The sequence below is a fragment of the Mobula hypostoma genome, chromosome 10, assembly GCF_963921235.1.
Source record: "Mobula hypostoma chromosome 10, sMobHyp1.1, whole genome shotgun sequence".
NCBI lineage: Eukaryota > Metazoa > Chordata > Chondrichthyes > Myliobatiformes > Myliobatidae > Mobula > Mobula hypostoma.
In genome coordinates, this window is record NC_086106.1 from 26,230,437 (window position 1) to 26,253,013 (window position 22,577).

General features: G+C 52.8%; 1 protein-coding gene across 6 annotated transcripts in view; it reads left to right on the forward strand.

Annotated features, from left to right (window-relative positions):
• tep1 (telomerase-associated protein 1) overlaps positions 1-22,577 on the forward strand; it is a 139,307-nt gene that overhangs the window by 104,283 nt on the left and 12,447 nt on the right. For 5 of the 6 annotated variants that reach the window (XM_063060160.1, XM_063060158.1, XM_063060159.1 and 2 more), the window contains exons 35-47: positions 3,577-3,701; positions 4,330-4,429; positions 5,854-6,009; positions 6,615-6,827; positions 9,498-9,651; positions 10,148-10,363; positions 10,489-10,646; positions 11,192-11,299; positions 12,833-12,940; positions 19,393-19,540; positions 20,062-20,141; positions 20,496-20,628; positions 22,168-22,304. In XM_063060160.1, coding sequence (XP_062916230.1) covers positions 3,577-3,701; positions 4,330-4,429; positions 5,854-6,009; positions 6,615-6,827; positions 9,498-9,651; positions 10,148-10,363; positions 10,489-10,646; positions 11,192-11,299; positions 12,833-12,940; positions 19,393-19,540; positions 20,062-20,141; positions 20,496-20,628; positions 22,168-22,304 — 1,836 coding nt within the window. The remainder of the gene's footprint in view (positions 1-3,576; positions 3,702-4,329; positions 4,430-5,853; positions 6,010-6,614; positions 6,828-9,497; positions 9,652-10,147; positions 10,364-10,488; positions 10,647-11,191; positions 11,300-12,832; positions 12,941-19,392; positions 19,541-20,061; positions 20,142-20,495; positions 20,629-22,167; positions 22,305-22,577) is intronic. The other variant, XM_063060163.1, reaches the window with a different exon arrangement.

Here is a 22,577-nt window from a genome sequence, read left to right on the forward strand (position 1 = left end):
AGAGGCAGGGGGTGAGTCTGGGTGAGGGGGAGGTAGGGGTGAGTCTGGGTGAGGGGGAGGTAGGGGTGAGTCTGGGTGAGGGGGAGGTAGGGGGTGAGTCTGGGTGAGGGGACGTAGGGGGTGAGTCTGGGTGAGGGGGAGGTAGGGGGTGAGTCTGGGTGAGGGGGAGGTAGGGGGTGAGTCTGGGTGAGGGAGAGGCAGGGGGTGAGTCTGGGTGAGGGGGAGGTAGGGGTGAGTGGGTGAGGGGGAGGTAGGGGGTGAGTCTGGGTGAGGGGAGGTAGGGGGTGAGTCTGGGTGAGGGGGAGGTAGGGGGTGAGTCTGGGTGAGGGGGGGTTGGGGGTGAGTCTGGGTGAAGGTGGAGGTAGGAGGTGAGTCTGGGTGAGGGGAGGTAGGGGTGAGTCTGGGTGAGGGGGGGTTGGGGGTGAGTCTGGGTGAAGGTGGAGGTAGGGGGTGAGTCTGGGTGAGGGGAGGTAGGGGGTGAGTCTGGGTGAGGGGGGGTTGGGGGTGAGTCTGGGTGAAGGTGGAGGTAGGGGGTGAGTCTGGGTGAGGGGAGGTAGGGGGTGAGTCTGGGTGAAGGTGGAGGTAGGGGGTGAGTCTGGGTGAGGGGGAGGTAGGGGGTGAGTCTGGGTGAGGGGGGGTTGGGGGTGAGTCTGGGTGAAGGTGGAGGTAGGGTGTGAGTCTGGGTGAGGGGACGTAGGGGGTGAGTCTGAGTGAGGGGGAGGTAGCGAGTGAGTCTGTGTGAGATAAGGGGTGAGTTTGGGTGAGGGGGAGGTAGGGGGTGAGTCTGGGTGAGGGGGAGGTAGGGGTGAGTCTGGGTGAGGGGGAGGTAGGGGTGAGTCTGGGTGAGGGGGAGGTAGGGGGTGAGTCTGGGTGAGGGGATGTAGGGGGTGAGTCTGGGTGAGGGGGAGGTAGGGGGTGAGTCTGGGTGAGGGGACGTAGGGGGTGAGTCTGAGTGAGGGGGAGGTAGCGAGTGAGTCTGTGTGAGGTAGGGGGTGAGTCTGGGTGAGGGGGAGGTAGGGGGTGAGTCTGGGTGAGGGGGAGGTTGGGGGTGAGTCTGGGTGAGGGAGAGGCAGGGGGTGAGTCTGGGTGAGGGGGAGGTAGGGGTGAGTCTGGGTGAGGGGGAGGTAGGGGGTGAGTCTGGGTGAGGGGACGTAGGGGGTGAGTCTGGGTGAGGGGGAGGTAGGGGGAGAGTCTGGGTGAGGGGGAGGTAGGGGGTGAGTCTGGGTGAGGGGGAGGCAGGGGGTGAGTCTGGGTGAGGGGGAGGCAGGGGGTGAGTCTGGGTGAGGGGGAGGTAGGGGTGAGTCTGGGTGAGGGGAGGTAGGGGGTGAGTCTGGGTGAGGGGGAGGTAGGGGGTGAGTCTGGGTGAGGGGGAGGTAGGGGTGAGTCTGGGTGAGGGGAGGTAGGCGGTGAGTCTGGCTGAGGGGGAGGTAGGGGGTGAGTCTGGGTGAGGGGGAGGTAGGGGGTGAGTCTGGGTGAGGGGGAGGTAGGGGGTGAGTCTGGGTGAGGGAGAGGCAGGGGGTGAGTCTGGGTGAGGGGGAGGTAGGGGTGAGTCTGGGTGAGGGGGAGGTAGGGGTGAGTCTGGGTGAGGGGGAGGTAGGGGGTGAGTCTGGGTGAGGGGACGTAGGGGGTGAGTCTGGGTGAGGGGGAGGTAGGGGGTGAGTCTGGGTGAGGGGGAGGTAGGGGGTGAGTCTGGGTGAGGGAGAGGCAGGGGGTGAGTCTGGGTGAGGGGGAGGTAGGGGTGAGTCTGGGTGAGGGGGAGGTAGGGGGTGAGTCTGGGTGAGGGGAGGTAGGGGGTGAGTCTGGGTGAGGGGGAGGTAGGGGGTGAGTCTGGGTGAGGGGGGGTTGGGGGTGAGTCTGGGTGAAGGTGGAGGTAGGAGGTGAGTCTGGGTGAGGGGAGGTAGGGGGTGAGTCTGGGTGAGGGGGGGTTGGGGGTGAGTCTGGGTGAAGGTGGAGGTAGGGGGTGAGTCTGGGTGAGGGGAGGTAGGGGGTGAGTCTGGGTGAGGGGGGGTTGGGGGTGAGTCTGGGTGAAGGTGGAGGTAGGGGGTGAGTCTGGGTGAGGGGAGGTAGGGGGTGAGTCTGGGTGAAGGTGGAGGTAGGGGGTGAGTCTGGGTGAGGGGAGGTAGGGGGTGAGTCTGGGTGAGGGGGGGTTGGGGGTGAGTCTGGGTGAAGGTGGAGGTAGGGGGTGAGTCTGGGTGAGGGGACGTAGGGGGTGAGTCTGAGTGAGGGGGAGGTAGCGAGTGAGTCTGTGTGAGGTAGGGGGTGAGTTTGGGTGAGGGGGAGGTTGGGGGTGAGTCTGGGTGAGGGGGAGGTAGGGGTTGAGTCTGGGTGAGGGGGAGGTAGGGGGTGAGTCTGGGTGAGAGAGGAGGTAGGGGTGAGTTTGGGTGAGAGAGGAGGTAGGGGGTGAGTCTGGGTGAGGGGGAGGTAGGGGGTGACTCTGAGTGTGGGGAGGAGGTTGGAGTGTGAGACCAGCTGAGGGAGAGGTCGCTGTGCGAGTCAGTTGAGAGGGGGATCGGAAGGGAATGATTGAAAAGCTGGGAGGTGACGGGTGGAAGGGGCAACCGGCTGAGAGAGGAGCCTGACAGGAGAGGACAGTGGACGATGGAATAAAGGGAAGGGGTGGGGAACCAGAGGAGGATGGTGTGTGTGATGGCTGGTCATGAGGACAGCAGAAGGAGGAATGAGGGTAAGGCAGAATGCATGGGGAACAGAGGAAGGGGTGACTGGTAGTCAGTGGAATCGATGTTGCTGCCGTCCGGTTGGAGACAGCCACGAAGGAATGTGAGGTGTAGTTCTAACCTGCGTCTACTGAACTTGGCAGTAGACCAGTCCAGGAACGGGCATGTCAGTGCGGGAGTGGGAACCGGAATTGAAATGTTACCTGTTTTCTGCAAATATTGGAAGGGACTTGTTATTGTTATTACTGGGGGAACCGAATAAAGTAGCCGCTGAGTGTTTATGCTTTTCCGCTGCTGTAGCCCATCCACTTCAAGGTTCGATATGTTGTACTTTCAGAGAAGCCTTTCTGCACGCCGCTGTTCTAATGCATTGTTTTTTGAGTTAATGTCACCTTGCACCAGTCTAGCCGCTCCCCTCTGACCTGTCTCATTGACAAGGCATTTTCACCCACAGAACTGCGGATCACTGGAATGTTTTTGTTCCTCACAACATTTTCTGTAAACTCTTGAGACTATTGTGCATGAAAATCCCAGGAAATCAGCAGTTACTGAGATACTCAAACCACCCCATCTGGCACCAAGCAATCATTCCATGGTCAAAGTCATCAGAATGTGAAAGAAATGTGATCTAATGGTTGGTCTGAACAGCAAGTGAGCCTCTTGACCATGTCTGCATACATTTATGGCAGATTAAATATTTGCACTAACGACCACTGAAGTCGGCTGCTTTGCTCAGACAGTGAGAAGTGCAGACAGTCTGGTATCCAGATGTTGAGCTGTGCCCGCACTCTCTGCGGTTCCTTGTGCTTTCCGGCAGAGCGTTTGCCGAGCAGGCCGTGATGTGTCAGTTCAGTCCCTCTGTTCTCTCTCCTCCCTCCCCGTGCTTCCCTCGTCCACACAGGAGGTGCAGTCGCTGGTCAGCGAGGGTGACGGGGTCTCGTGCACCGCCTTCCTGAGCGAGGGCACGCTTTGCACCACCTCTTTCGATGGGAAGGTCGAGGTGTGGGACCTCAGCCAAGGCTGCAGGTAGGTGAAGGTACTGTTGACCCATCACAAACCCCTCCCACCTCGCTCACTGTCCCATCTTCTCCGTACAGGATCCTCTCCACCACCTTCTCCTCTCTTCGTCTGGGATCATCTCTCATTCTCTGCCCTTTCTCCGACTGGGATCGTCTCCCCTCCTCTGTCCTTTCCCCACCCAGCACCACCTTCCTCCGCCCGCCGTCCAGCACCTTCCTCCACCCCTCCATCTCACACCCCTCTGACCTTGACCCGCTCAATCCTCTGACCTTGACTCTGACCTCCCGACCGAATCCAAAACACCCCTGTATTGCCTTCCCTCCCCAACTAGGCCTGTACTCTTCCCAGCCACATTCTCCCCCTCTCCTGTCACTCTCCTGCCGAACCCCCCCTCCCCACGAACCCCCCTCTCTTCCCGACCCCCTCACTCTCTCAATACCCTACCCCCACCACATCCCTAACTGTAACCCCTCACCCTTCACCATCCCCACCCCTCTTTCCTCCCCACCCCTCAACACCCCTGCCCCACCCCCATTTGCTGTGCACGCTCAGCTTTGGCACAGGAATCTCTCCCCTCCATTTATTCAGCTATTTCACAAACCCCCCCCCCCCCCCACCTTTGGCTCTCCTGCAGGTTGCTGCTGCTCGAGGCCCACTCTGATCGGATTTCGGGATGTGCCGTGTCTCCCGACGGGATGCGGCTGGCCACCTGTTCCTGGGATCGGGCACTGAAGGTGGGTCCCACTCCAAACCCAGCGATATATCCCGTCCCTGTGCTACCCCCCTCCACCGCAGGGGTATATGGTTCTTCGCCCCAGAGGAGTGCGGCTGGTGGTTTGATTAGTCACTGCGTATTGCTCCCACCCACAGCGTGCAGCTGAAAGAGGAGGGAGTGTGCCGACATGCAGGAGGACAGAGAATCCGGGGAGTGGAATTTCAGAAGGAACGGTAGCGCCTGGCGTGGGGAACTTGGTTGCGTTACACGGGGTCACAGGGAGAATGTGGGAACGTCAGCACAGAGACACGCGAGGGTGGACTTGCACACGGACGGAGGCTGACTCGTGCTTAGACACAGAGGCACACGCGATAGTCTGCAGACACAGCAACACGTACACGGTCACACACAGTGACACGCAGCATACACCAAACGCAAAGAGATACCCTCAGTCACAGACACCCGGGCGATGCTGGTGGTATGATCACAGCGGGTCTCGGGGGGGCTCTGAGGCAGCCCTTCTCACTGCTGTCACGGGCTACCCTGAGGGAGGGAGGTGGATATGAGGAGGTCGATGAAGAGGGTGGATGCAACACTCACAACACGCTGGAAGAACTCAGCAGGTCGGGCAGCATCTGTGGAAACGATCAGTCAACGTTTCGGGCCAGAACCCTTCGTCAAGACTGTAGGGGGAAGGGGCAGAGGCCCTGTAAAGTAGGTGGGGGAGGTGATAGGCAGGAAAGGTGAAGAAGGAATAGGGGAAAACACAATGGGTAGTAGAAGGAGGCGGAACCATGAAGGAGGTGATAGGCAGCTGGGGGAGGGGGCAGAGTGACATAGGGATAGGGGAAGGTGGGGGGAAATTACCGGAAGTTGGAGAATTCTACGTTCATACCAAGGGGCTGGAGACTACCTAGATGGTATATGAGATGTTGCTCCTCCAACCTGAGTGTAGCCTCATGGCAGTAGAGGAGGCCATGTATGGACATATCTGAATGGGAGTGGGAAGCAGAGTTGAAGTGGGTGGCTACCGGGAGATCCTGTCTGTTTTGGTGGACGGAGCGGAGGTGCTTGACGAAGCGGTCCCCCAATCTGCGTCGGGTTTCACCGATGTAGAGGAGGCCGCACTGGGAGCACCGGATGCAATAGATGACCCCGACAGACACACAGGTGAAGTGTTGCCTCACCTGGAAGGACTGTTTGGGGCCTTGAATGGTGGCAACAGAGGAGGTGTAGGGACAGGTGTAGCACTTACGCTTACAGGGATAAGTGTCGGGTGGGAGATCCATGGGCAGTGTTGGGGGGATGGAGGAGGGGGATCCAAGGGGCATTTTTTCCCCACCCGGGGGAGGGTGGGAAAGAGAGGTGAGGGCAGATCTGCAGTGGCTTGCCGAAGCCCAGACTAATTTTGGGGGGGGTCGGGGTGTCTCCTCCTCTGCACAGGTGTGGGCCATGCCCACAGGGACACTGGACGTTCAACTGCACTGCCCGTGCCCCCTCAACTGTGTGGCCTTTCGGCCCGACGGTCATCTGCTGGCAACGGGGGGCTGGGACCACACCATCCGCCTCTGGAAGTGGCTGACAGCGGAACCAGTGCAGGTGAGAGTGTTTCACCTCGTCCCTCCAACCCTCCCTCCCACCCCCCTGACCGTTCCTCCTAGCCTCATCACTCAAACACTCCCAATCTCCTTCCCACTGATCCTTATCCCCTTGACCCTCCCTCCCTCCCAATCTCTTCCCTTTTACCTGCTAACTCTCCCTCCCACCCACACCCAGCCCTCCTTCCCTTGGACTGCCTGGACTCTCTTTCCGTCAGACCCTCCTGGGGATCCTCCCTCCCAGCTTACCCTGTAACACACAAACCTCATGACCGTCCATTCCTCCGATGTTCCCACTCTCCCTCTGAACCTCATTGTCTCCTAACCCTACCTTCCATCTCTCCAAACCACTCCCAGCCCATCTCTCTCCCCCACCCCCCCAGCCCGTCTCTCTGAACCCCCACCTCCACTCCCGCTGTGTCTCTTTGAACACCCCCACCCCATCTCTCTCTTTCTCCTCATTCCCGGCCCTTGCTTGCTCCCTTCCCCCACCATGGCCCTTCAACTCTCTTAGCCTCCCCCCATCTTTTTCCAGCTGTGAACACTGATGAAGCCTCATGTCTCCCTCTCTCTCCCCACCCCCCCATCACTCTATTGGCTGCCCAGGTTCTCAACGAACACCAGTCCTCCGTCCAGTCCCTGGCCTTCTCCCCAGATGGAGACTTCCTGGTGTCAGCCTCGCTGCAGGGGGACGTCCTGTACTGGTGCCTGAAGTCGGGGTCTGTCGCTGGCAGCTACCAGGCCCATCGGGGTTCTGTCACCGCCCTACGGTTTCTGGACGAAGGTCGCCTGCTCCTCTCCACCGGGGAGGACCAGAAGGTAAACTGGTTTATCATCGTCTCAAGTACCGGCGTGCAGTGAAAAACTGTCTTGCATGTTGTTTGTACTGATCTGATAATTACACAGTGCATTGAGGGAGAACAAGGTTCTTAATGCAACCTGGTTATTATTGTCACGGATACTGATATACAGTGAAAACTTAACTTTCCAGGTATCCATACAGACAACATCATTGCAAGGGAAAACCAATAAGTGTTGCAGTTACAGAGAAAGTGCAGTGCAGGTGGACAATTAGATGCAAGGGCCATGATGACGAGAATCGTGAGGTCAAGAATTCATCATATTCCAGGGGACTCCCTTGAATACCGATCTGTCTGATCTCTCTGATATGGGGAGGTGTCTACTGCACAGGATCGAAATAAACTGCAGAGAGTTGTAAGATTAGTCAGCTCCATCATCAGCACTAGCCTCTATAGTATTTCAAGATTCAAGAAACTTTATTGTCATTCTAACCGTACATCAGCTCTGCAGGGCAGAATGAGACAGTGTTTCTCAGGAGCAGTGCAATCATAACATAACAAACACAACACTAAATAATAAACATAACAATAAATAGTAAAACACAACAGCCACTTGTCAGTTAAAATCAAGTTATAAGTGTCCAGTGCAAGTTAAAAGTGTCCAAAGCAGAGTCAGCTAGAGCAGCTATTTAGCAGTCTGACAGCCTGTGGGAGGAAGCTGTTTAGTAGCCTTGTGGTTTTATTTTTGATGCTCCTGTAACGTTTGCCTGATGGCAGAAGAACAAACAGTTCATGGAGAGGGTGTGAGGGGTCTTTAATGATGTACCGTGTCTTCTGGAGGCATCGACATCTTCAAGGAGCAATGTCTCAAAAGATGTGGCGTCCATCGTTAAGGACCCCCATCATCCAGAACGTGCTCTCTGCTGATTGCTACCATCAGGAGCCTGACAAGGCACACACTCAACGATTCAGGAACGGCTTCTTCCTTTCAGCTGTATGATTTCTGAATGGACATTCAACCCATGAAGAATACCTCACCACTTATTAATTTCTATTTTTGCATGACTTACTTAATTTAACTATGACCCGGCTGGTGGCGTAGTGGCATCAGTGCTGGATTTCGGGACGGAAGGTCCCGAGTTCGAATCCAGCCGGCTCCCCTGCACGCTTTCCATCCGTGCTGGGTTACGAGCTGGTGATCTCTTTGGAAACTCACCCGACAGAAGGCAATGGCAAACCCCGGCTGTATATATTTGCACGCGCAAACACACATGTATGTAAATTCTTAATTCACTGTCTCTTTTCTACTATTATGTATTGCGTTGTACTGCTGCCGTAAATTTAACAAATTTCACGACATATGCCAGTGATATTAAACCTGATTCTTTTCAATAGGCTTATAACAGTGGAGTTAAGGTGACAGGGAACAGCAGAGGCCAAGTCACAGAGCAGAAATTGATAGGTTCCTGACTGGTTACGGGCGAAGGTGGGAGAATGGGGTTGAGAAACAAAAATCTGCGATGATGGAGTGGCAGGGCAGACTCGATGGGCTGAATGGCCTAATTCTGCCTCTCAGTCTTACAGAAGTTCCTCAGATTCTAAAGAGCACGGTGGATGGTAGCAGGCCTTCTCTCCCAGGGTAGAGGAGTCTAAAATCTAGAGTGTACGGGTTGAAGGGAAGATTACAACGGAGCACTTTTCCACAGAGCGGTGGCGTTTGGACTTGGTGTGTTATTGTAACATTTACCAAGGTACCAAGTGAAAAGATCGTCTTGCATACTGTTCATTCAGATCAGAGCATTTTACAGAGCATTGAGGTAGGGCTGGTACAATAACAATGCAGAATTAAATGTAAAAGTTCAGTGCAGGTGAACAATAAGGGGCAAGGTCACGATGAGGTAGATTCATCTCACTAGGGAACCATTCAATAGTCTTCCAACAGTGGAATAGAAGCTGTCCCTGAAACTAGTGGTTTCAGGCTTCTGTATCTTCTGCCTGATGGGAGCAGCGGAAGAGAGAGATTGGCCGAGTGAGGTATTTGATTACGTGGGCTGCTTTACCAAGCAGCCGGAAGTATAGGCAGAGTCCATGAGAGAAGGCTGTTTTCTGTGACGTGCTGAGGTGTGTCCACAACTCTAGTTTCTCGCGATCATGGGCAGAGCAGCCATCGCTCCAAGTGGTGGTGCATCTGGATAGCATGCTTTCCGTTGGGCATCCGTAAAAATGGGTAAAGTCAGCCTCCTGTGGAAGTAGAAGCATTGATCGTCTTTCTCGGACGTGACATCAACATGGATAGAACTGATCAGGCGATTGGAGATGTTCTCTCCCAGGAGCGCAAACACTTCCCTCCCCTTTCTGAAATCAATGACCAACTTCTGTTCGGCTGAGATTGATGTTGTCATGACACCATGTTACTCAGCTCTCTATCTCCTTCCTGTAACTATTATTTGAAATATGATGGTGGTGTCACTTGCAAATTTGCAGATGGAGTTCGGGCAGCATTTGGCCATGCACTTACCTGTGTACAGAGAGTAGAGTAGGGAGGAGATTTCCCAGGCTCTGCCCAAACTCTTGCCCGGGGTTGGTGGAGATCTGGGACATTTGCAGGCAGAGTTTTGGGTGAGGAGTGGTGTGCTTGCTGTGACAGTGACTCAACTGCATCCGCCCCTTCTCTGGCCCCCTGCTCCAGGTTCAGATCTGGTCCGGCTTGCTGGGACGGAGGAACGGGGAGATGGGTGCGAAGGGGAACCCCCCTGCCCTCTGCATGTCCGTCAGTGAGAATGGCGGAGTTGTCGCAGTGGGCTACCACAGCGGTTGGACCAAGATCTTTGACCTCGGAACAGGTAGTGTCGGCTGGGGTGGGGGAGAAGATCACAGTGGGGGAGGGGGGGAAGTCTAATCGAGGGGAGCTGGACAAAGGAAGAGACGGGACAGGCCAAAGTCTGGGCCCAAGGGAAGAAGGACTCAGGGGAGACAATTGGGACCACAGTGCTTGCGGAACAGGGAGCAGGGTGGTGGCTGGGACTATTGAGGAAATGAGACCTGGGGGGAAGACTGGGACCAAGCAAAGAGAGGACGAGGAAACAGCTGGGACAACAGAAGAGACGGGATGGGGAGACTGATACTGCCATTGGGTCTAGGATCAGGGGAGACTGCTGGTGCAGAGATGTGGAAATATCTAGGCCCCAGGGAGACAACTGGGACCACATGGAGACACGAGATGGGGAGGATTGATGCTACCACGGAAACTGGGGCCGGGGGATGCAGCCAGGAGTGAGAAGGAGGGAACAGGCAAACATCTAGGACTCTAAATCTCCCTCCCCATTGCCCCGCCCTCAGGGAAGCAAGTGGCGGAGTGCGAGGGCTCGGGGCTGCCCATCCGGTGCCTACAGTGGCTGAGCGGTGAAGAGGCCCTGGCCGCAGGAGGAGATGACTGCCTGCTGCGGGTGTGGGGGCTGGGAGATGGGACAGCCAGCTGTCGACGGATAGGCCGGGGCCACTTGGGACCCCTCTTCGCCTTGGGACGGTCCAGCCAGCTTTTGGCATCTGTCTCCGGTGAGTGTTAAACCATTGACCCCGTCTGCGGTCTCCCCTTGCCATCAGCGGTCTCTTCCCCCTTTTCCCCAGCCCAGCACCCTCTCTCCCACTACCCTCTCTCACCCCTCTTTCTCCCTTCCCAGCGGACTGCACGCTGCTCCTCTGGACTCTAGCACACCTGACAGAGGGGGAGGAGGAGGAGGTGTCCCCCGCCCACGTGCTGAGATCCCACACGGATGCCGTGACCTGCTGCTCGTTCAGCCCCCAGGGCCACCGGTTGGTGACTGGCAGTCGGGACAAGGTAGGAAGCTGGGATGTATCACCCCACCCTGAATGCTTTGCACCCCTCACCCCCCCCCATTGGTTCAAGGGTGTGACAGTGCGACCCTTCACCCTCCAGAGGTCAAATGAATTGACCCTCGGACAGGGTGTCCTTTGACCCATAGTGAACCTCCCCCCAAGTCCAACCAGGGACCAACGGCGACGTCCGTCACCCCACTAATCCCCCATGAGGTGGACATCAAAGTCAGGAGGTCAGCTGCTGACCTTTGACATTGGGTTGTGTGGAGCAGGAGGGATGGTGGAGGGTGCATTACAGTGCCAGCGGGGAGGGAAGATGGAGGGAGGGAATGGGAGGGAGGTTTGAGAGGAAAGTGGAAGGGAAGAGTGGGGAGAGAAGGGATTGGAGGGAGACATTCAGGGTCCGGAGCAGGGGAGGGTGGGGTCGGAACGAGAGGGGAGGGTTGGGCAGGACAGAGAGCGAGGGAGATGGCGTGGGGACAAGGTCTGGAATGTGGGCGGTGGGGCAGACATCCTGAGATCCTGACCGGACGTTACCTTTGGCAGAGCCTGTTGTTCTGGGACCTGCAGGGCGAGGACATCGCCTCCCCTCGCGGCCGGAGGTCGGCGCACAGAGACTGGGTGACTGGCTGCTGTTGGGGCCCTCAATACGTGGTGAGTATGAGCTGACATCAGCAGTTCTCTTCCCCCACCACACAGCTCTCCTCTCCCCAAGTCTGCTCCTCCTTCCCAGGTCGGTCTGCCGCTCCTCCCCCCCTCCCAACCCCCTGGCTCTGCCTACACGCCTCCTTGACTCAGACACCCCCTTCCCACCTGGACCCTCTCGTCCACTTCAACCCTGTTACCATCAGGCCCACTTCCTCCAAGACACTTTACCACCCTCCCCAATGTATAACGCACTCCCCCTTTCACCCTCCCGTCCCTACCACCTGTATCCCCTCCACTCCCTCTATACTCCTCCTTGTTCCTGAGCCCCTCTAATTCCTCCTCTGCCCCTGCACTTTGTCTGTAAACACCTGTCTCTAACACTCTACTTCTGCCCTCACACCTGTCTTGTTAAAGATGTATAAAGCTTTGGCTAGGCTGTAGTTTTGACCACCCTATGAATTGGAGGGTATGAGCTATCAGGAGAGGGTGGGCAAGTTTGAGCTGTTTTCTCTGGAGTGGTGAAGGCTGAGTGGAGACCCGATAGAAGTGTATAAAATTGTAAAGGCACAAACAGAGGAGACAGCTGGAGTCTCTTTCCCAGGGTTGAAACATCCAACAGAAGAAGGTGAGGGGGGTAAGTTCAAAGGGGGATGTGCGGGGCAAGTTTAGTTTTACCTAGGCTACGTCCACACTCGTCCGGATAATTTTGAAAACGCTGGTTTCGCGTAAAAACGATAGGCGTCCACACCAGGTGTTTTTGAAAATACCTCTGTCCACATTAAAATAGGCATTTGGGTGAATCTCCTCCTACTGGGCATGCGCAGGACACACAGAAAACAAGCGAAGAGGAAACGGTATACTTGGTGCGCATTTATCCAGTTACAGACTAGAAAAACTTAAAAGGAAACTGCCAAACGAAAGACTTGATGCGCATTTGTCCAGAAACATTTCCTACAACCATAGTCTCTTCACCAATGAAAGGGACGACAGCTACAACTAAATGCAGTAAGCCTTGTTACTAGGCAAAAGTGAAATTTGCTGTTACCTCATTTGTTTGCCTTTACTTTTGCCATGTCTTTGTGTATTATTTTGCTGTATTTAACATGTGTAATAAAACGAGTTACTGGGCAAAAGTGACAATTGCATCTATTGAATGTTTGCACAAGCAATACTTTGTTAAATGTATAAAACACGTCTGCATCAGTGTTATCTTGTATTTCCATCCAATGTTACATTAAGACGTTTCAGTGTGGACGGAGGGTCAAAACGAAGAGAAAAAGCTTTGGTTACGGATTTATCCGGTCGAGGGTGGACGTAGCCCCAGAAGTGGTGGGTGCCTGGGAGGGTGGTGGAGGCTGATGTGGCTGATTCGTTAGAGAGGCTCTTGGACAGGAACGTGAATGTGTGGGAGTCGGGACTTCGTGCAGGCAGGAGGGGTTAGGTGTCACCTACTTAATGAGTTTGTCGCAGCAGCCATGGTCTGAAGGGCCTGTTCCTGTGCTGACTGCTCAGTGCTTTGTACTGCATCTCTTCTGAAAGGCTTCCTGCTCCAGTGACGGGCTGGTTCGTTTGTGGAATCCGGAATCCATCGAGTGCATCTGGGAATTAAGAGGACGTTCCTCACCCCTCACAGGGGTTCACATCATGGTGAGTGACACAGGGTGCTGGGGGAGAAGGGTCACTGAGGGAAGGTGTCAGGGAGCTGGGTTATTGTCAATGGTGATACAATCAGTGACACAGGGTGCTGGGGGAGAAGGGTCACTGAGGGACGGTGTGAGGGAGCTGGGTTATTGTCAGTGGGGATACAGTCAGTGACACAGGGTGCTGGGGGAGAGGTGTCACTGAGGGACGGTGTGAGGGAGCTGGGTTATTGTCAGTGGGGATACAGTCAGTGACACAGGGTGCTGGGGGAGAGGGGTCACTGAGGGACGGTGTGAGGGAGCTGGGTTATTGTCAGTGGGGATACAGTCAGTGATATAGCGCTGGTGGAGAGACCATGAGGCACAACAGCAGAATTGGTCCATTTAGCCCATTAATTCTGCTCCACCATTCCATCATGGCTGATTTATTATCCCTCTCAACCCCATTCTCTTGCCTTCTCCCCGTAACCTTTGACGCTCTGACTAATCATTAATCTATCAACTTCTACTTTAAATATACCCAATGCCGTGGTTGCAATTCCACAGACTCACCACCCTCTGGATAAAAAAATTCCTCCTCATCTCTGTTTTAAATGGACACCCCTGTATTCTGAGGCTGTGCCCTCTGGTGCTGGATTCCTCCATTGGAGGAAAGATTCTCTCCACATTCACTCTGTCTAGGTCTATCAATATTCGACTGGTTTCAATGAAATTCCCACCCCTCGTTCTTCTGAACTCCAGCGAGTACGGGCCCAGAGCTATCAAACACTCCTTTAATCCTTTCATTCCCAGAGTCATTCTCGTGAATATACAATGCCAGCTTATCTTCTGTTAGATAAAATACCCAAAACAGCTCTCAATCTTTCAAATACGGTCTGATCAAAGCTTCAGCGTTACATCTTTGCTTTTATATTCTAGACCTCTTGAAATGAATGCTAACATTGCATTCGCCTTCCTCACCACTGACTCAACCTGCAAGTTACCCTTTAGGGAATCCTGCATGAGGTCTCCCAAGTCCCTTTGCACCTCTGAATTTTGAATTTTCTCCCTGTTTAGAAAATAGTCTGTACCTCTTTTCCTTTTACCAAAGTGCATGACCATGCACTTCCCTGCACTGTATTCCATCTGCCATTTTGCCTAGTCGCCAAATCTGTCTCAGTCCTTTTGCACACTCCCTGCTTCCTCAACGCTCCCCAACCCTCTACCTATCCTTGTATCATCCACGAAGTTGGTCACAAAACCATCCATTTCATCTTCCAAATCATTAACAGAACGTGAAAAGAAGTGGTCCCAACACAGACCCCTGTGGAAACCCGCTAGTCGCTGGCAGCCAACCTGAAAAGGCTCCCTTTCTTTCAACTCTGCATCCTACCGTCAGCTAATCTTCTCTGCATGCTAGTATCTTCCCTGTAATACCATGGGCTGTTTAAGCAGCCTCATGAGCAGCACCTTGTCAAAGGCCTTCTGAAAGTCCCAGTACACAACATCCACTGACTGTCTATCATGCCTGTTATTTCCAAAAAATAATTTCAACAGATTTGTCAGGTAAGATTTCCCCGTAAGGAAACCATGCTGACTCTGGTACATTTTATCATCTGCCTCCAATTATCCTGAAATATCATCCTTAATCATACTTTCTTATGTAAGAAATGATGTGCTGACATTGGAGAAGGTTCAAAGGTTCACAAAAATGATTCTGGGATTGAAAATCTTACTGTATGAGGAGTGTTTGACGGCTCTGAGTTTGTACTCTCTAGAAATTGAGAAGAATGGGGGAAGGGGGATCTCATTGAAACCTATCGAATGTGGAAAGGCTTAGATGAGTAGATATGGAGAGGACGTTTCCTATAGTGGGGGAGTCCAAGACCAGAGGGCACAGCCTCAGAATAGAGGGATGTCCATCTAGAACAGAGATGAGGAGGAATATCTTTCGTCAGAGGGTAGTAAGTCTGTGAAATTCATTGCCGCAGATGGCTGTGCAGCCCAAGTCATTAGGTGTATTTAAGACAGCGTTTGATTTTTAGTAAGTCAGGGCATGAAAAGTTACGAAGGGAAGGCAGGAGAATGGGGTTGAAAGGGAAATGGATCAAATGGCAGAATAGACTTAATGGGCTGAATGGCCCAATTCTGCTCCTATGTCTTATGGTCTTGATAATGGACTCTCGACATGTTCTCAACCACAGATATTAGGCTAACTGGCCTGCAATTTCCTTTCTTTTGCCTCACTCCCTTCTTGAAGAGTGGAGTGACATTTGCAATTTTCGAATCCTCGGAAACCATTCCGGTATGCAGCGATTCTTGAAAGAGCACCTCGAATGCTTCTACAATCTCTTCAGTTACCTCTGGGGTTTGGCTGATCGTGTCCAGGTGACTTGTCTACCTTCAGACCTTTTCAGCTTCCCAAGCACCTTCTCCTTTGTATTAGTAACCACACTCATTTCTGCCCCAGAAACTCGCGAATTTCTGGCATACTGCTAGTGTCGTATACAGTGAAGACTGACATAAAATATTTATCAAGTTTCCCACCACGTCTTTGTCCCCCGTTATGATCTCTCCAACATCATTTTCCAGCAGTCTAATGTTCACTCTCGCCTCTCTTTTGCTCATTACATATCAGAGAAAAACGTTTTGTAACTTTTTTTTATGTTATTGGCCTGCTTACATCCATATTTCATCTTTTCTCTTCTTCGGGCTTATTTTTTAGTTACATTCTGCTGGTTTTCAGAAGCTGCCTAATCCTCTAACTTCCACTAATTTGTGCTAAATTATATGCCCTCTCTTTTCCTTTTATGCTGTCTTTGACTTTCCTCGTCAGCTACAGTTGCTTCATTCTCCCTTTAGAATGTTTCTTCTTTGGGATGTATCTATCCCGTGCCTTTCAGATTGCTCCCAGAAACTCCAGCCATTGCCGCTCTGCCGACAACTTTAACTTTAGTCAGCTCCTCTCTCGTGCATGTCTGCAACTGATCTACTTCCCATGCTTTCTTTGCCAGTCTTTTACACAATCCACAACAATATAAACCTTTGTATCATCTGAAAACTTACTATCCCACCCATCAACATTTTCATCTGAGTCATTTTTCTACTTTGGGATGAATCAATCCTGTGTCTTCCAAACTGAGCTCAGAAACTCCAGCCATTACTGTTCTGCGGTCATGCCTGCTAGTGTCAAAATCATGTTGGGCAGCACCTCTCATACCTCTGTAATTCCCCTTACTCCATTGTAATACTGATACATCTGATTTTAGCTACTCCCTATCAAACTGCAGGGTGAATTCAATCATATTATATTATGCCTTCGAGGTTTCCTTTACCTTAGCTCCCTAATCAAGTCAGGCTCATTACATAACACCCAATGCAGAACTGCCTTTTTCCCAGAGGGCTTAACCACAAGCTGCACTAAAAAGCCATTTTGAAGGCATTCTACAAATTCTCTTTCTTGGAATCCAACACCAACCTGGTTTTCCCCATCTACCTGCATATTGAAATCCCCATGACTATCGTAACATTGCCCTTTTTGCATGCCTTTTCTATCTCCTGTTGTAATTAGTGTGCCACATCCTAGCTACTGCTCAGGTGACTCCCATCAGGGTCTTTTTACCCTTGAAGTCTCTACCCACAAGGATTCTACATCTTTTGATCCTGTGTCACCTCTTTCGAATGACTTGATTACATTTTTTTGTACCAACAGACCCACTCCATTCCCTCTGCCTCCCGGCCTGTCCATCCAATACAATGTGTATCCATAGACACTAAGCTTCCGACTATGATCTGCTTTCAGCCACGATTCAGTGATGCCCATAACATGTCTGTCAATCTCTAGCTGCACCACAAGATCATCTATCTTATTCCATATACAGCATGCATTCAGCTACGCTACCTTCTGACAGGCTGCATCACTGTCTGGTATGGAGGGGCTACCACACAGGACCGAAAGAAGCTGCAGAAGGTTGTAAATATAGCCAGCTCCATCTTGAGCACTAGCCTACAAAGCACCCAGGACGTCTTTAGGGAGCGGTGTCTCAGAAAGGCAGCGTCCATTATTAAGGACCTCTAGCACCCAGGGCATGCCCTTTTCTCACTGTTACCATCAGGTAGGAGATACAGAAGCCTGAAGGCACACACTCAGCGATTCAGGAACAGCTTCTTCCCCTCTGCCATCCGATTCGTGAATGAACTTTGAAGCTTTGGACACTACCTCACTTTTTTTTAATATACAGTATTTCTGTTTTTTGCACACTTTAAAAAATCTATTCAGTACATGTAATTGATTTACTTGTTTGTTCATTATTATGTTTTTTTTTCTCTCTCTCTGCTAGATTATGTATTGCATTGAACTGCTGCTGCTAAGTTAACAAATTTCATATCACATGCTGGTGATAATAATTCTGATTCCGACCCTGTTTTCATGACCCTTTTCGATTTTACCCCATATTAATCTGCAGTTCATCCTACTGTCTGCAATGTTGCCCTATCATCTGCTTGTTCTTCCTCACAGTCTCACTGCACACTGCACCTAGCTGTATACCATCTTCAGCCCTATCAGTCCAGTTCCCGTCCTTCTGCCAAATTAGTTCAAACCCTCCCCAACAGCTCTAGCAAACCTGCCTGTAAGGATGTTGGTCTCCTAGAGTTTAGGGGCAAGCCTTCCTTGTCCTTTCTGTACAGGTCACACCTTCCCCAGAAGAGATCCCGATGATTGAGAAATCTGAAACCCTGCCCAATGCCCCAGTTCCACAGCCATGCATTCATCTGTCAGACCATCCGCTTTTTACCCACACTGTCACATGGCACAGGCAGTAATCCAGAGCTTACTTCCCTTAAGGTTCTGCTTTTCAGCTTTCTATCTAACACCCCATATTCACCCTTCAGATCGACCTCCCTCTTCCTACTATTATTGTTAGTACCAACATGCACCACAACTTCTGGCCATCTACCCTCCCCTCTGTGGACCTGATCCAAGATATCCCTAACCCTGGCACCTGGGAGACAGCACACACAAAATGCTGGAGGAACTCAGCAGGCCAGGCAGCATCTAAGGAAAAATGTACAGACCAAGTTTCGGGCCGAGATCCTTCAGCAGGACTGAAATGCATAACCTGTACTCTTGTCCACAGATGCTGCCTGGCCTGCTGAGTTCCTCCAGCATTTTGTGTGTGTTGCTTGGATTTCCGGCATCTGCAGATTTTCTCTTCTTTGTGATTGGAATACCATCCGGTTGTTTCTCTCAAATCTGCAGAATCTCCTGCCTGATGCTCCAACTATGAAATCCCCTATCAGTGCTGTATTCCGCAAACACGAGGAAATCTGCAGATGCTGGAACTTCCAGCAACACACAGAAAAGTTGCTGGTGAACGCAGCAGGCCAGGCAGCATCTCTAGGAAGAGGTACAGTCGACGTTTCGGGCCAAGACCCTTCCTAGAGTGCTGTATTCCTCTCCTCAGCCACAGAGCCAGACTCAGTGCCAGGGACTGTTGCTGTGGCTTCTCCCTAGTAGGTAGCCTCTCCCCACCCCTTCTATAGTATCCAAAGTGATGTTATTGAGGGGAACAACCACAGCTGTACTCTGCATTGGCTGCCTATTCCCTACCCCTCTCCTGACAGTCACCCAGCTGCCTGTCTACTGCAACTTAGGGGTGACTACCTCCCTGTGGCTACTATCTATTACCTCCTCATTCTCCCGTATGAGCTGACAGTCATCCAGCTGCAGCTCCAGTTCTCCAGCTCAGTCTCTAAGGAGCTGCAGCTCGATGCACTTTGTGCAGATGCAAGAAGGCTAGAAGCCTCCTAGAGCTCCTGCACCTCATGCAAGGAACATACCACGAACCTTGGATTCCTTCTCAGCACAATAGCCCTGTACTAATAAACAAAGAAAAAAAAACTTACTCGGAACTTACTTAGAGCTTCCGTCTGTTCTTGCTGAAGACTATTGAGTTGAAGCTTCCCACTCTAACCCTGGCCCACTCCAACAGGGACGGGTTACCGAAGGGTAGTGTGAGGGAGCTCAGATATCTTCAGTGGGGAGACGGTCAGCTGGGGAGAATGTCGCTGAGGGCCAGTGTGAGGGGAGCTTGGACACTGTGAAGGAGTTGGTTAACGGCAATAGGGATATTGTAAGACCACGAGGGAGAGAGGTCACTGAGGGGAAACTAAGGGAGCTGGTTAACTTCAAAGAGGATACAGTCAGTGAAACAGGACATGAGATGAGAGGGGTTACTGAGGAACAGTGTCTCGGAGCTGTGTTACAATAAGCAGGGATACAATCAGAGACACAGCGCTGGGGGAGAGGGGGTATCGAAGGATGATGTGAAGGAGCTGAATTAATATAAGCAGGGATACAGTCCGCGACACCGGGTGCTGGGGAAGAGAGGGGTCACTGAAGGTCAGTGTGTGGGAGCTGGATTATTATCAGTCAGTGACCCTGCACGCTCTTGTTGACATCCTTCTCTCCTTTCTCAGGACGAGCTGCTCCTGTCAGTGACCGGAACAGGTGACCTGCTTGTATGGAAGAACTGTCGTGTTGCTGTAACCTCCATCCCCGCCCACACCTGCGGTGTCAATGCTTTGACGACCTATCGGAAAGTGGGCTCGAAAGAAGGAACCGATGGTGAGATTAGGACTCGAAATTCCCTCTCCTCACAGTCCTGTATCAACCCCCACACTAATCACACTGACTCATTCTCTCCCTGGAGCCCTGTATTAATCCCCACACCAGTCCCACTGATCCGCTCCCTCCACACAGTCCTGTTTCAGTCCTACTGCCCCTCTCTCCCGCCACAGCCCCGTAACAGTACCACTGACGCACTCTCTCCCCCCAGTCCTGTATCAATCCCATTGACCCACTCTCTCAGCCTTGTATAATCCCCACAGTCCTGCACAAATGAGCCTCCCCCAGGATATTTTGGGATATTCTCCTTCCTGGAGTGTGGCAGGGGGTCAGTGTTCTTCGAGGTCTCCGTCCAGAAACAGGAACCAGCTCCACGCGGGGGTGTGGGGAGCAGCGGCTTGGGGGCAGGCGGTTTTGTGAGGATACAGGTGTAAGGTGGTTTAGAGGTATCAAAGTAGAAAGGTGGGGGAGGGCCAGGAGAGTGTTCCGGACTGATGGTCCTCTCTCCCCCACCCTCTCAGGAGCGCAAGGTGACGAGTGTCGTGTCCAGGTCTTAACAGCAGCAGATGACGGACTTGTTCGGCGCTGGGACCCACTGCTGGTGAGTACTTGGTCCGAGAGCGTTTGGAGAAACCATGTCCCCCTTCTGTTCCCACCTGTGTCTCCAGCACCCCTGGTCCCACCCCCATCTCCCCCTTCTGTTCCCACTCTCTCCTCCCCTGAACTCCAATATTTCCTCTAACCCATCCCCTGCATCTATCCCCTTCACTGGTTCCTTGTCCTTCCCCATCTCCCCCACCTCCCCCCCGCCGTCCCTTTCCCAACATACAGTCCTCCTCAACCACCCCCTTTACCACACCCCAGCCCCCGCACACTCCAGATGTCATGTCTGGGTTTCTGGGGTGGAATACAGGTCAGGATGAATCTCCTGATTCCTCTCTCCTGCACCCCACAGCCGGAAGAGGTGGCCACCCTCACTGGGCACGGGGCGGTGGTCCGAGGAGCAGCCGCTGAGAATCACCTCCCTCTCTTCCTCACTGTCGCTGAGGACCAGACCCTCCGGGTGTGGGACGTCCCACGCGGACAAGGTACGTTTTGGTGGTTGACTTGGGCAGAGGAGTGGTACCCATGGTTGGAGAAGTCCTCTTGATCACAGAGGACACAAAATACTCTGCAGACGCTGGGGTCGAAGCATCCTGACAAAGGGTTCCGGCCCGAAACGCCGACTGATCGTTTCCACGGATGCTGCCTGACCTGCTGAGTTCCTCCAGCATGTTGTGAGTGTTGCTTTGACCACAGAGGAGTTTAGCAGGGGCTTGAGAGGTCCTCCTGACCAGAGAGGTGATGACCCAGGGATGGAGAGGTTCTCCTGGTCAGAGAGCTGGTTACCCAAAGATGTCGAGTTTGCCCCGACCAGACAGGCTTAAAGTCAATGTCAAGTTTATTGTCATCTGTCCAAAAGCAGAGAGGCATCGAGAACTTACTGGAAGCAGCATCAGATAAGCAGTGTACACAAGAAAAAGCACAAATATAAGACCATAAGACATAAGAGCAGAAGTAGGCCATTCGGCCCATCAAGTCTGCTCTGCCATTCAATCATGGACTGATCCAATTCTTCCAGTCATCCCCACTCCCCTGCCTTTGCCCCGTACCCCTCGATGCCCTGGCTAATCAAGAACCTATCTATCTCTGCCTTAAAGACACCCAATGACTTGGCCTCTACAGACACTCGTGGTAACAAATTCCACAGATTTGCCACCCTCTGACAAAAGTAATTTCGCCACATCTCAGTTCTAAAAGGACATCCTTCAATCCTGAAGTCATGCCCTCTTGTCCTAGAATACCCTATCATGGGAAATAACTTTGTCATATCTAATCTGTTCAGGCCTTTTAACATTCGGAATGTTTCTATGAGATCCCCCCTCATTCTCCTGAACTCCAGGGAATACAGCCCAAGAGCTGTCAGAAGTTCCTCATACGGTAACCCTTTCATTCCTGGAATCATTCTCGTCAATCTTCTCTGAAAACTCTCCAATGTCAGTATATCCTTTCTAAAATAAGGAGCCCAAAACTGCACACGATACTCCAAGTGTGGTCTCATGAGTGCCTTATAGAGCCTCAACATCACATCCCTGCTCTTATATTCTATACCCCGAGAAATGAATGCCAACATTGCATTCGCCTTCTTCACAACCGACTCAACCTGGAGGTTAACCTTGAGGGTACCTTGCACAAGGACTCCCAAGTCCCTTTGCATCTCTGCATTTTGAATTCTCTCCTCATCTATGTTTTGTTTGTTTAATTTGCATGACAAAGAACACCATGGATTCAAAAGGAAGTCCACAGTGTTGCTGTACTGAAGGTTGTGCAGATCATTTCAAGAAGTGAGTGGTTGAAGGGAAGTAGCTGTTCCTGAACCTGGAGTGAGACTTCAGGCTGCTGTTCATCCTGCCCGGTGGGCTGGGGTGGGGCGAGTGACTGGGCCTTGCAGGCAGACGGAGGGCCGTGATCCCAGTGTGGGCATTGATGTGATGCTGTGCTTCTCTGTCCTCCCCCAACCCCAAACACCCCCATCCTCTCACTCTCCCTACCCCCTGTCCTCTCATACCTCCATCCTCTTCCCCCAGGTGTCCAGCGCCCCTCGGCTCACTGCTGCGCCATCACTGCTCTGGGCTGCTCCTCTTCCGGCAGGTTCCTGGCGTCTGGCAGCATGGCCGGAGAGGTTGCCCTGTGGGAGTCCGGAAAGCTCCAGCTTGTCTTTCAGGTGGGAGGTATTTGAATCCTCTCTCCCCCACAACACCATACATATCCCCTTCCACCCATCTTCCCCACCACCCCCCTCCCACCAGGGTGTTCCCCCCCCCACCGGGTCTTTTCCCCACCCACCCCAACCAGGCCTTTTCCCCACCCACCCCAACCAGGCCTTTTCCCCACCACCCCCCTCCCACCAGGGCGTCCCCCCCCCACCAGGCCTTTTCCCCACCCACCCCAACCAGGCCTTTTCCCCACCACCCCCCTCCCACCAGGGTGTTTCCCC